The sequence below is a fragment of the Amblyraja radiata genome, chromosome 21 (genome assembly GCF_010909765.2).
Source record: "Amblyraja radiata isolate CabotCenter1 chromosome 21, sAmbRad1.1.pri, whole genome shotgun sequence".
In the NCBI taxonomy this organism is placed as follows: Eukaryota; Metazoa; Chordata; class Chondrichthyes; order Rajiformes; family Rajidae; genus Amblyraja; species Amblyraja radiata.
Genome location: NC_045976.1, coordinates 4,588,214 through 4,601,878, shown reverse-complemented (window position 1 = coordinate 4,601,878; position 13,665 = coordinate 4,588,214). Strand labels below are relative to the sequence as shown.

Below are 13,665 nucleotides of genomic sequence, written 5' to 3'. Positions count from 1 at the left end.
CAAGCATCTCCTAATGACAGGGCACTGTCCTCTAAATGGCACTCGTTGCTGAACCAGCAGAGGAAATTGCAGCCTCTATGACCTTGTTGCAGCCTCTATGACCTTGTTGCAGCCTCTGTGACCTTGTTGCAGCCTCTATGACCTTGTTGCAGCCTCTATGACCACTGCTGCCTCTCATGTTTCAGGGGCCATGCTGCCCCAGGGGGTGACTTTGGAGGACGAGGGGACACCCTGGCCTCAAGTGGCGGTGGTCTCCACTGCCCAAAGCTTCAGACGCTCCACTGAAGGATAGACTCACAAGCATTCCCCCACCATACCACAAATCACCAACCATAACCCATCCCTACCGAAGCCAATTAACCTACAAACCTGTGTGTCTTTGGAGCGTGGGAGAAAACCGGAGAAAACCCACGCAGGTCAAGAGAGAACGTACAAACAAGCTTTTCACTGTACACGTAACAATAAGCTAAAATAAACTCAACTGACTGCTGGGAATAAGCTGTCTCTGCCAGCACCGTCTGGCCCTGCAGTAATCAGCCGCTAGCCGTTCCCACTTTGCCTGCCCTGCTGGGTGCTTCAGCGTTTGGCCATCGGACAAGAGAAGTCGGTGGCGGCGAGGGGAGCAAGGAGGGGAGCAGCAGGCAGCTCAGCAGGAGGAGCAGGGTGGAGGCCACGAGAGACTGAAGGAGATCCTTCATCCACTGGAAGCCCAGGCCAGGATTCCACATTGACAACCTCCAGCACAAAGTGATGTTTGACCCTGGGAAACATCTGACAGGCCCCACCCCAACACCCCCTTCCTCAACACTCATTCTTAAATCACTCACACAACAGCTTGCTCATTTATGTCACTACAATATCTTTGGAAGAATGTAACACACGTTGACTGATTAACGCTCCATAATCTTTCTTCCCTCCTGCAACCTGCTGTTTGCTCATGTTTCCAGCACCTGCAGTACCTGGTGCCTCTATAGTCCTTTACAGAATCTTATTGGACTCTTTAGAGCAGGCTGAAGGTGCCAATCTATTCCTTACTCAGTAAGATTCTGCAATGTAGATTCTGCAGTGTAAGATTCTGCAACTAGGTGCCAATCTATTCCTTACTCAGTAAGATTCTGCAACGTAGGCTTACTCAGTAAAAACATTGCAAAGGGACTTGGGAGTGCTGGCACAGGATTCCCCAAAAGTGAATTTGTAAGTCGAATCAATAGTAAGGAAGGCAAACGCAATGCTTGCGTTTATTTCAGGAGGACTAGAATACAAAAACAGGGGTGTAATGCTGAGGGTCTATAAGGCGCTGCTCAGACCGCATTTGTGCCCCATATCTGAGGATGGATGTGCTGGCTCTGGAGAGGGTCCAGAGGAGGTTTACGCGGGAATGATCCCAGGAATGAGTGGGTTAACTTATGATGAGCGTTTGTTGGCACCGGGCCTGTAGTCGCTGGAGTTTAGAAGAATGAGGGGGGACTTCATTGAAACTTACCGAATGATGAAAGGGCTGGATAGAGTGGATGTGGAGAGGATGTTTCCACTAGTGGAGGAGTCTTGGACCAGAGGCTGTGACCTCAAAATAAAAGGACGTACCTTTAGAAAGGAGATTAGGAGGAATTTCTTTAGTCAGAGGGTGGTGAATCTGTGGAACTCATTGCCACAGACGGCTGTGGAGGCCAAATCAATGGATTTTTTAAGGCAGAAATTAACAGATTCTTGATTAGTACGGGTGTCAGTGGTTATGGGGAGAAGGCAGGAGAATGGGGTTGAGAGGAAAAGATAGATCAGAAATGATTGAATGGTGGGAGTAGACTTGATGGGGCTTGAATCGGCCCGTTCGCTGGGCCTTTCGTTGCCCGGTGCGGTTTAAAATCGGCCGGCGGGGGCTTCATCATAAGCCGCGCCGGCTGATGAAAGGCCCTGTGAACGGGCCGATTCAGCCCCTAGAAAGCGTCTGAAAGCCGCTTGAATCTTTCAAAAGCTACAATGTGATAAATAACACTTAAACAAATAAAACTGAAGCAAATAAAGGAAAACATAAGAACCAACCTTGGAGAGGAGAGAGAGAGAGAGATGGGGGAAAAAAAACTAAATAGCGTGAGTGACCGTGAATGAGGGACTTACCTGCAAGCTGGCCAGGAAACACGTTTGACCAGAGCCTAATGACCTGACCAGTTTAAATCCGATACTCATTTAAATCTTTCCCATCCACCAATACATCCAATTAGTTCAAATGGTAATTGTACCCGCATCAGACAGCTATAAGAAATTCTCCGTGAATACCTTCAGTAATACTTGAAGGTCAAAACACATTTGGTGACCCATCGTGTTAATACGATGTTAATAGAGACATTTAACAAGCGCTTAATAGTGACCCCCCACTGTTTTAATAGTTTTTTTTTCACTGAATTTCAAAATATGGATTACAAAACATGGGGGGGGGATTGTCCCCCACCTCTCAAAACATGGGATGAGACGTGTCCCCCTCCCCCAATCCCCCCCAGGATTTCCCCCCATGCTCTGACTGAAGAAATTCCTCCTCATCTTCCTAAAGGAATGTCCTTTTATTTTGAGGCTCTGACCTCTGGTCCTAGACTCTCCCTCTAGTGGAAACATCCCCTCCACATCCACTCTAACCAGGATTCTCCTCGCAGTCCCATCAACTGCCCTAGAGGCTATTATTCACCTGCACACTAGCGGCAATTTGCAGTGGCCATTTAACCTGCAAACCCGCACGTGATTGGGATGAGGGAGGGATTCGGGAGCACCAGGAGGAAACCCAAGCCATCATACACCACCAAGCACCAGAGGTCAGGATCCAAACCTGGTTCCCTGGAGCTATGAGGCAGCAGCTCCACTAACCCTGCCCATGCATCTGAGTGCAAGCAGGACAGGCTGGGCTTGAACCCGCAAGAGGTTAGGCGAGAGGGAGTGGGTTTGGCAGAAACATGTCAGATCCTGAGAGGTATTGACAGAGTGGGCGTGGAGAGGACGTTTCCTCTTGTGGGAAAATCTAGAACCGTTTAGAAATAAGAGTTCATCAATTTAAGATAGATGAGGTAAAATGTTTTCTCGGGCAGTCAAATGTTCATTTTCAAGAGCAGTGGAAACGGAGTATTTGAATATTTTTAAGGCAGAGGTAGATAACTCCGGGATCAGCTCGATGATGAAAGTTACTGAGTCGAAGGAACGTGGGGTGAAAGTTACAGTCAGACCAGCAACGCTCAGAGTAAATGACAGAACCATCTTGAGGGGCAGAATGGCCTATTCCTGATCCTCATTCATAGGTTTATAATTTTAGTTTAGTTTAGTTCAGTTTGGTTTGGATTTACAGCACAGAAACAGGCCCTTTGGCCCACCGAGCCCACACCCATCCTAGCACACTAACACTATCCCACACACACTAGGGACAATTTACATATATATCAGGCCAATTTAGCTACAAACCTGTACGTCTTTGGAATGTGGGAGGAAACCCAAGATCTCAGAGAAAACCCATGCGGGTCACGGGGAGACCGTACAAACTCCATACAGACAGCACCCGTAGTCAGGATCGAACCAGGGTCTCCAGCGCTGTAAGGCAGTAGCTCTGCCGTTACACTGCCTTTGAACACGTTTTTTCTATCTTGAAGGAGACTCCAAACTCTACTGCTGCACCAAGAGGTCGCTCATTCCTTCATCCTACACTAGTTCCCAGCAAGACACATTTAGTGGCATCCTTATCTCCGCTGCCCTGCTGCTGATCCACCTCCACATTCCGGGACCGCCATGACCTGGAGCTTTATTGTTTTCTCGGTTCTTGCCCTGAAATTATTTTCTGTTTGAATATCTATTTCCATTTCCTTCCGAAGTTCTTAGGCACACGGGATTTGGCCATTGGCCCCATAAAGCCTGCACCAGAGTGCAACATGATCATGGCTGATCTATGCACCTCTTCTGCACCAGTTCCCCATACACTCAATTCCTCACTCTTTCAACTATTTATCTAGTTCCACCTCAGATACTGTATATTGAATCATCCACCGCTGTCAAGGACAGAGAATTCCAGAGATTTACCACCCTCTGAGAAGACATTTCTACCGACTTCAATTTTAAATGACTGGCCCCTTATTTTGGAGCCATGTCTCTCCATCGCACTTTCAGGCAGTGCAGCTGAAGCATCTTCATATAAAGATACCTTTCCTCTGCGCAAGCACGACATTGAATTGAATTGAATTGAATACCTTTATTGTCATTCAGACCTTACGGTCTGAACGAAATTTCGTGCCTGCAGTCATACATACAATCATACAATAATAAACAACAATAAACACAAATTAACATCCACCACAGTGTATCCTCCAAGCACCTCCTCACTGTGGTGGAGGCAAAAATCTTAGGGTTACTGTCTCTTCCCTCCTCTTCTCCCTCTGCGCTGAGGCGATTCCCCACCGGGCGATGGCACAAACTGTCCCGCGGCTCACCGAACCCCACAAACGGGCCGGCTCAAACACCGCGGCCCGGGGTGGTCAAAGCTGCCGCCCTCCAGTCCAGTGGACGCAGCCGCTGGCCCGCGGCTGAACCCCGAACTCAGGTCACCGCCGCCAGAACGCCGTCCCAGCCACCGGAGCACCGATCCAGCCCCGAGTCGGATCGCCCTCACGTGAGTGCCGTTCCACCCTCGGGCTGGGCCACTCCGACGGGAGCGCCGTTCCACCTCGGGCTGGGCCGCTCCGACGGGAGCGCCGTTCCACCTCGGGCTGGGCCACTCCGATGGAAGTGCCGTTCCTCCCTCGGGCTGGGCCACTCCGACGGGAGTGCCGTTCCTCCCTCGGGCTGGGCCACTCCGACGGGAGTGCCGTTCCTCCCTCGGGCTGGGCCACTCCGACGGGAGTGCCACAGCCCCTCACGGGAGAGTCTCGGCCCCTCGCCAGGCCGCCCTCACGGGAGCGCAGTTCCAGCCCCAAGCTGGGCCGCCCTCACGGGAGCGAACCCAGGGCGAGTCCTGACAGGCTGCCTCCGGAGTCTCGAGGTCGCCAGCTCCGCCATTAGGCCTCAGCGCAGACGGAGGCAGAGAAGGGGGATACGACAAAAAAGTCGTATTCCCCGGAAGGGAGAGACAGCAAGCCCCGTTTCAACCCCCCCCCCCCCCCACCCCACATAAACACAGCTTAAAAACCAAAAACGTAACTACACAAAACGAAAAAAAACAACACAAAAAAGTAAAGACAAACGGACTGCAGGCGAGCCGCAACCGTTCCCAGCGCCGCCACTTCCATGGCGTGCAGAGAGGAATTGTCTAGAGCACACTGCTGTTCTGGTTGGGTGCATTAGTGTGGCACGGTGGCGCAGCGGTAGAGTTGCTGTCTTAGAGCGTTAGAAAGATGACACAAAGCTGGGTGGCAATGTGAACTGTGAGGAGGATGCTATGAGAATGCAGGGTGACTTGGACAGGTTGGGGGAGTGGGCAGATGCAAGGCAGATGAAGTTTAATGCGGATAAATGTGAGGTTATCCACTTTGGTTGCAAAAACAGGAGGCAGATTACTATCTAAATGGCGTCAAGTTGGGAAAAGGGGAAGTACAACGGGATCTGGGGGTCCTTGTTCATCAGTCTATGAAAGTAAGCATGCAGGTACAGCAGGCAGTGAAGAAAACGAATGGCATGTTGGCCTTTATAACAAGAGTAATCGAATATAGGAGCAAAGAGGTCCTTCTGCAGTTGTACAGAGCCCTAGTGAGACCACACCTGGAGTATTGTGTGCAGTTTTGGTCCCCTAATTTGAGGAAGGACATTCTTGCTATTGAGGGAGTGCAGCGTAGGTTTACAAGGTTAATTCCCGGGATGGCGGGACTGTCATATGCTGAGAGAATGGAGCAGCTGGGCTTGAATACTCTGGAGCTTAGAAGGATGAGAGGGATTCTCATTGAAACATATAAGATTGCTAAGGGCTTGGACACGCTAGAGGCAGGAAACATGTTCCCGATGTTGGGGGAAACCAGAACCAGGGGCCACAGTTTAAGAATAAGGAGTAAGCCATTTAGAACGGAGACGAGGAAAGTGGTGAAAGAGTTGTGAGTCTGTGGAATTCTCTGCGTCAGAGGGCGGTGGAGGCCGGTTCTCTGGATGCTTTCAAGAGAGAGCTAGATAGGGCTCTTAAAAATAGCGGAGTCAGGGGATATGGGGAGAAGGCAGGAATGGGGTACTGATTGGGGATGATCAGCCATGATCACATTGGATGGCGGTGCTGACTCGAAGGGCTGAATGGCCTACTCCTGCACCTATTGTCTACTGTCTATTGTCTATAAACCTGGGTTCGATCCTGACTACAGGTGCTGTCTGTACGGAGTTTGTACGTTCTCCCCGTGACCGCGTGGGTTTTCTCTCACACACCAAAAACATACAGGTTGGCAGGTTAATTGGCTTTGGTAAAAATTGTAAATTGTAAATTGTCCCTAGTGTATAGGATAGTGTTAGTGTGTGATGATCACTGGTTGGCGCACACTCGATGGGCCGAAGGGCCTGTTTCCATGCTGTATCACTAAACTAAACTAAACTAAACACACAATGTAAGCAAGATGACCTCCACAAGTTGCCGGCTCTGGCCTTCTCTATCTTTCAGTATGAAGAAGGGTTCCAACCTGAAACATCATCTATTCCTTTCCTCCAGAGATGCTGTCTGTCCCGCTGAGTTACTCCAGCACTTTGTGTCTAACTTCCATAATATGGCTTGTGTCCCATACACACATTGAGTAAAGGGTGAAGGTGACCCACAGAATGGCAGGCAGACACACCAGTGTGGCGTTCCACCGTCCCATGGTGTTGCTCTTCATCTTTGCCACACATTTCAATGAAGTCAGTGACCGGGAATCCACCAGAATAGACACTTTAATCAACTTTAACATGCGACCATGGAAACTGAATGCAGAAAGTAATCACCTTTGGGCTTCTCTTCTAGCGAGAGGTTTCAATGTCAGTTTAGACTCTAGACTTTAGAGACACAGTGCACAAACAGGCCCATCAGACCACCGAGTCTTGGCCTAGTGTGTAGGCCCAACCCACACAATTTATAATTTTACTCAAGCCAATTAACAGAGAAACCTGTGCGCCTATGGAGTGAATAATAATAATAATAATACATTTTATTTTCGGGCGCCTTTCAAAGTCTCAAGGACACCTTACAGAAATTAACAGAAGAGAAAAAAACATATAGTCGGAGTAAAATAAATAATAAGGACATCACCAGTACACAAATTAAAGACAGAAATCGCTCCAAAGACAAAAAATAAAAAAACACAATGTGAAGAGAGAGCAGCGGCAGCTAAAGGGCGCCAGCGTCCACTCTCCCTTCTGACAGCCATCTTGGACACAGACTAACATATTAACTTACACACAAAAATCATCCCCCCACAATGGTTACCACTGTGGGGGAAGGCACAATGTCCAGTCCCCATCCCCAGTTCTCCCAAAGTCAGGCCTATTGAGGCCACCGCTATTGCCCCTACGGAGGCCCGATGTTCCTGGCCGTTCTGGCCGGGTGGTGTTGACCCGGCGTCGGGAGAGTCCTCACAGCGGCTGGGCCACCTGGAACGGCCGCTTCCTGACTGGGGACCACGGCTTCCGAATGTATGTATAGCCGTGGAGAATGTCGGTGGAACTTTGCAGGGTTCTTGTTTTGCTCATATTTTTTATCTTGACTAAAGTTAATTTTGATTTTTGAAGCTCGGTGCAGCCAAGGCCAAGGCTCTGTGGGTGAGGAGCACAGTCTAAGGTCCTTCTGCTGCTGCACATTTTTTTTAATCAAAAATATTTATTCAAATATTTTTTAGTTTAGTTTAGTTTCGAGATACAGCGCGGAAACAGGCCCCTTCGGCCCACCGGGTCCGCGCCGACCAGCGATCCCCACACATTAACACTATCCTACACCCACTAGGGACAATTTTAACATTTACCAAGCCAATTAACCCTCCAAATTGTACGTCTTTGGAGTGTGGGAGGAAAGCGAAGATCTCAGAGAAAACCCACGCAGGTCACGGGGAGAAGGTACAGATAGCACCCGTAGTTAGGATCGAACCTGGGTCTCCAGCGCTGCACTCGCTGTAAGGCAGCGCCTCCGTGACCGCCCAAAATAATAATTAAATTAATATACACAGTACAGTAATAAACAAAACACCATAATACACGGCAAACGATGATACCACTATCTTACACTCCTTGTTAAAGATGCATTCAACCCCCCCCCCCCCCCGCAGTGCCCAGCGGTCCCGGAAATCCTTCAGGGTGCCCGTGGTCTCCTGCTGCACATTGGGGGGTAAAGTCCAGTGGGAACGCCCTGTAAACGAGGGAAGGAGTATTACCCAATAGGGCCACATGAATGGCAAGGATTCCGGGTATAATTATGATGATACTGTTTTATTCTGTTTGGTTTCTGTTCTATTCTGTTTTGTAGTTTTTTCGCACAATCCGCGAGCATTGCCACTTTTCATTTCACTTAACATCTCGTATGCGTATGTGACAAATAAACTTGACTTGACTTGACTTGACAGATATAACACTAACGTATGTATGTATATCTGTGTAGAATGTCGGAGGATTTTTTGCACAGTTCCTGTTTTGTACATATTTTTTAATCCTGAATAAAGTTCAGGTTAAAAAAATTGGAAGGAAAATGGAGCACCCAGAGAAAACCCACGCGGTCACACAGAGAACGCACAAACTCCGCACAGACAGCACCCATAGTCATGATCGAAATGTTACACCACTGTGATGCCCCAATTTCAAGTTACCGTCAGTGTCCAGTGGTGGGGTATTTGTAGCAGCAGCTGCCGTGATGGACCACTGGGTTAGGTAAGAACAGCAGCATCTTGGCCTGAATGGTCTTGAGCAGCTGGCATTGAGCCATGTCCAAGGGCACTGTCGGAGAATCTAGTGGGAAGGGTAGATGCTGACAATCTGAGAGTAGTCCGAGATTGTAGCCATGCCATCCCTGTCTCAAGATGCACTGCAGCGCAAAAGATTAACTCCCTCAGGCAGGAGGTGCGGCATGGTGGCGCAGCGGTAGAGTTGCTGCCTCACAGCGCCAGAGACCCGGGTTCCATCCTGACTACGGGTGCCATCTGTACGGAGTTTGTACATTCTCCCCGTGACCTGCGTATGTTTTCTCCGAGATCTTCGGTTTGTAAATTGTCCCTAGTTGCGTGTAAGGTAGTGTTAATGTGCGGGGATCGCTGGTCAGCGAGGACTCGCTGGGCTGAAGGGTCTATTTCCACATAGTCTCTCTTAATTAAAACTAAAAGACTTTCTCAGGCTTTTCTCACTGAGATCTGCGACATTCTGCCAGAAGAATTACAAGCATGCACGCGCCTTCCCCATGGAGGTCATGTTGACTTGCAGCTTCCTCAGGACAGGGTCATCCTGAGCAGCCAGGGGAGTTCTCTGCTGTGACATCCAACCTTCTGCATCAGAGAGCTCACCCCCCACCAGCACTGCATTTGACCAGAACCACCACCACCCTCCCCCTTTCTCACATTCCGTCTGATTTCATTAGTGATTTCATCCACGCATTCACTGTGGGACAGGAGACATCTCGGCCAACGTTGCCTGATAACAGCAAAAAAGCAGCAGCCTTTCCTGCTCACCAGTTAGTCCAGGTTATTAAGGAGTTGCCTGAAGGGCCTGTCCCACTTGCAAGCGCTTGCGTGCGTTGGGCGCGACCAAACGGAAGCGGAGTTCACGCGAAGTACGCGCTAAGTACGCGCGTGACGTCATTTGCGTCATGCTTACCAATCAGCTGGGCAGGAGGCGGGCCGACTGAATTTGGGCGTCGCACGGCGTCGGGCGGTGACGTCATCACACAACGCAAAAGTGCTAGGCGTACACCGTCAAGACGCTGCGTACGACCGCAATACATGAAGACCGTTGGCGCATGAAGATTTCGGTCACTGTCAGAATTTCGGAGCCCCGCGCAATGTCGGGACTAGCCCCGCACAACTCCGCGCTTCTAATTGGGACTGGCTCCGCACGGCCATATGGTGCCCTTACGCCTCAAGCAACCACGAGGTCGCGTAATTTGCGAGCCTAGGTCGCGTAAGTGGGGCAGGCCCTTTACTATCCCAGCCTCTGTAGTGAAGTGGGAATATGTGCACTCTTCCCACTGTGCAGGTTTACTTTAGAGACACAGCTCAGAAACAGACCCTTTGGCCTGCCAAGTCCGCGCCGACCAGCGACCACCACAACTAACACAATCCGACACAAGCACACAAGACATTTATACCAAGCCTATTAGCCTACAAACCAGTGCGCCTTTGGAGTGGGGGAGGAAACCAGAGATGCCGGAGAAAATCCACGCAGGGCAAATCCACAGGAGAAGGTACAAACTGCGTGCAGGCAGCACCCGTAATCAGAATGAATCCCGGGTTTCGGGTGCTGTGAGGCAGCAACTCTACCGCTGTGCACGGTGCCGCCCAAATTGTGATTTGCCCAAAAGGTGATTGAACCTCCTCATGTTGAGGGTCTAACTCGGCGGGGCAGGCAGCATCTCTGCAGAAAAGGTACAGGGGACGTTTCGGGTTGAAACCCTTCATCAGTCAGGGAGAGGGAGACTGGATGTTGCAGTACTAAGCAGAGCCTGCATTGATGACTCAGGGAAGGTGGAGCCCACAATCGTCCATTGTTGGCTCTGTTGGAGGTGATAACGAAAGTATACAAATGGTGAAACTAGCAGGGTGACTAGGGTGGGCGAGGGACGGAGAGATGGAGAGCAAGGGCTACTTGAAGTTAGAGAAATCAATATTCATACCACTGGGATGTAAGTGAAATATGAGGTGCTGTTCCACCAATTTGCACTGGGCCTCACTGACAATGGAGGACAGAAAGGTCAGGATGGGAATGGCAGGGGGAGTTAAAATGTTTGGCAATCGGGAGATCACAGAGGCCCAGGCGGACTAAGCGTAGGTGTCTCCTCCCCCACCCTAGACCTCCTGCTAATTTCACCGTTTGTTTTCCTTCGTTATCATCTTGTCCCCAGCCAACAACGGACCATTGTGGGCTCCACCTTTCCTGAGTCATTGATGCCAACTGCTTTAATCTGTACCTTCCCACAACTCCAGTGTCCCCCTCCCTGACTCCCAGTCTAATGAAGAGCCCCAAATCGAAACATCATCTATTCCTTTTCTCCAGAGATTGCTGCCTGTCCCGCTGAGTTACTGCGACATTTTGTGTCGATCTTCGGTGTAAACCAGCATCTGCAGTTCAATTCAATTCAATTCAATATTTATTACATGTCATTTGAACCTCAGTGAGGCTCAAACGAAACTCCGTTTCCAAAGCCAATTTCCTACAGACATACACACAATTCAATTTACAGAAACAAAAGGGCAAAGTCTTTTCTCTCCCCCGCACCATTTTTTCTCCCGATGTCGAAGCCCCAGGCGGGCGATGATAAGTCCCACGGCCATTTTAGGCCGCGCGGAGCGATGTACGGCCCCGCTCACGGTCTAAAAGTCACAAGTTGGAGCCCCCGGCGGGCGCTGGAATGTCCCGCGGCCATTAAGCCGCGCTGGGCGATGTACGTCCCCGCTCCGGGTCGTTCCAACCCCGCGACACGGGCGGGAGAAGTCGCATTGCGGGAGCTCCGGAAAGCGGACTCCACCCGAACCCGCGAGCTCCCGATGTCCCAGTCCACCAGACCTGCGGCTGCAGCTGGAGCCTCCGAGCCCCAGAGTCGGGCCGCAGCAGCGAGTCACCACCGTTCCCCACGCTCCGAGGCCGGCCAGCCCCACGATGGTGAGTAGTCCGCAGCTCCGCAGTCTCCCGAGCCCCCGGGTCGTTCAGGTTGGAGGCCGCTCCACGGTGCTAGGCCCCAACGACAACGGAGACCCGACAGAGAAAAGGTCGGGTCTCCCGTGCAGGGAAGAGATTTTTAAAGTTTCCCCCCCGCCCTCCACATAAACACAGTTAAAAACACTATTAAAAAACATGAACAACTACATTTAACTAGACAAAAAATAAAAAAAGACAGACAGGCTGAAGGGGGCCGCTGCAACAGGTGAGTCGCACCGCCACACATTCGTTCTTACACATTTATATTATGGGTGATTGCTGGCTTTCTGTGAGCAAAAGGTGGAGGTCACAGCTCGCAACCCATCGGTCCAGGCTGTCAGACGATAGAGCAGTGTGCATGCGTGCGTGCGTGTGTGAGAGCTATGGTAGGGAATCAGATACTCGCACTGATGTGATTCGTGGCGGGCAAGAGCAACCACCCAGAGAGTGGATGCAAACATTTTAACTAATTTTTCAATGATATAACAGCACTTTAAAGACACTTGGACAAGTACATGGATAGGAAATGTTTAGTGATAGGGGCAAAACACAGGCAAATGGGAGCAGCTTAGATGGGATCGTATCTTGGTCAAGGTGGACAAGTTGGGTCAAAGGGGCTTGCTTCCCATGGCTAGGATTCACATGAAGCAAATGTGTTTTACTGATTGTGGTTTTTTATGCAGCACTGTGGTGCAGAGTCATAGAGTGATACGGCAGGGAAACAGGCCCTTCAGCCCGACTTGCCCACACCTGCCAGCATGTCCCAGCTACAGCGGTGCCACCTCACATCCCTCTAAACCTGTCCTATCCATGTACCAGTCTAAATGTTTCCGAGACGTTGTGATAATGCCAGTAAATTATCAGTAGATTAATTCCTGAGGTGGTTATTCAGTGAGGAAAGATGGCTTGGTACTGCCTGTAATTTAGTCTCTGTCGTAACGGTTTGACTGATGAACACTCTCCTTGTTGCCAACAGATGTACATGGGAGGCAAGTTACTATTTGCTGACTACGTTTTTAATGGGTACAGTAACACTGTTAAGGATCTGAAGAAACAAATCGCCAAAACCTACCAAGACTATCTAATGGGCCGTCATCTGCTCCATGACTTCAGATTCAGGTATTCCATCAGCCGTCTTTTCTCTTCTTTTGGTTTCATATACGTTATTTAATTATAGGCTCGCATTATCACGAGAAGAAAAATGGAGCAGATCAATGAATGGGTGTTCGTGACAATGGAATTCTGCACAAGGGGCAGCACGGTGGCGCAGCGGTAGAGTTGCTGCCTCACAGCGAATGCAGCGCCGGAGACCCGGGTTCGATCCCGACTACGGGTGCTGTCTGTACGGAGTTTGTACGTTCTCCCCGTGACCTGCGTGGGTTTTCTCAGAGATCTTCAGCTTCCTCCCACACTCCATAGACGTACAGTTTTGTAGGTTAATTGGCTTGGTAAATGTAAAAATTGTCCCTAGTAGGTGTAGGATAGTGTTAATGTGCGGAGATTGCTGGTCAGCGCAGACCCGGTGGGCCGAAGGGCCTGTTTCCGCGCTGGTTCTCTAATTTAAAAATCTAACCTAAATTGTTTGAGGCTCGTTGATGAGGCATCTCACAGGCTTCCAGACTGAATTCAGTGGCTGGAATCAAGTTTGATTTATTAAAACCAATAAACACAACATGAAATCTTATTTAACGAGATAATAACACAAAACCAATCATACCCGCAGAGACCGTTCCCTCCACAATTCCCTGGTCAACTCATCCCTTCCCACCCAAACACCCCCTCCCCAGGTACTTTCCCCTGCAACCGCAGGAGATGCAACACCTTTCACTATACCTCCCCCCTCGACCAACCAAGGATGGTAAACCCATGCGGTCA

The 13,665-nt window shown here is 50.0% G+C and overlaps 1 protein-coding gene across 1 annotated transcript in view; it reads left to right on the top strand.

The window, feature by feature from the left end:
• The window catches only part of c21h3orf20 (chromosome 21 C3orf20 homolog), a 106,003-nt gene that overhangs the window by 84,875 nt on the left and 7,463 nt on the right, over window positions 1-13,665 (top strand). The window contains exon 18 of the mRNA XM_033039318.1: window positions 12,767-12,909. Within this exon, the coding sequence (XP_032895209.1) occupies window positions 12,767-12,909 (143 nt within the window). The remainder of the gene's footprint in view (window positions 1-12,766; window positions 12,910-13,665) is intronic.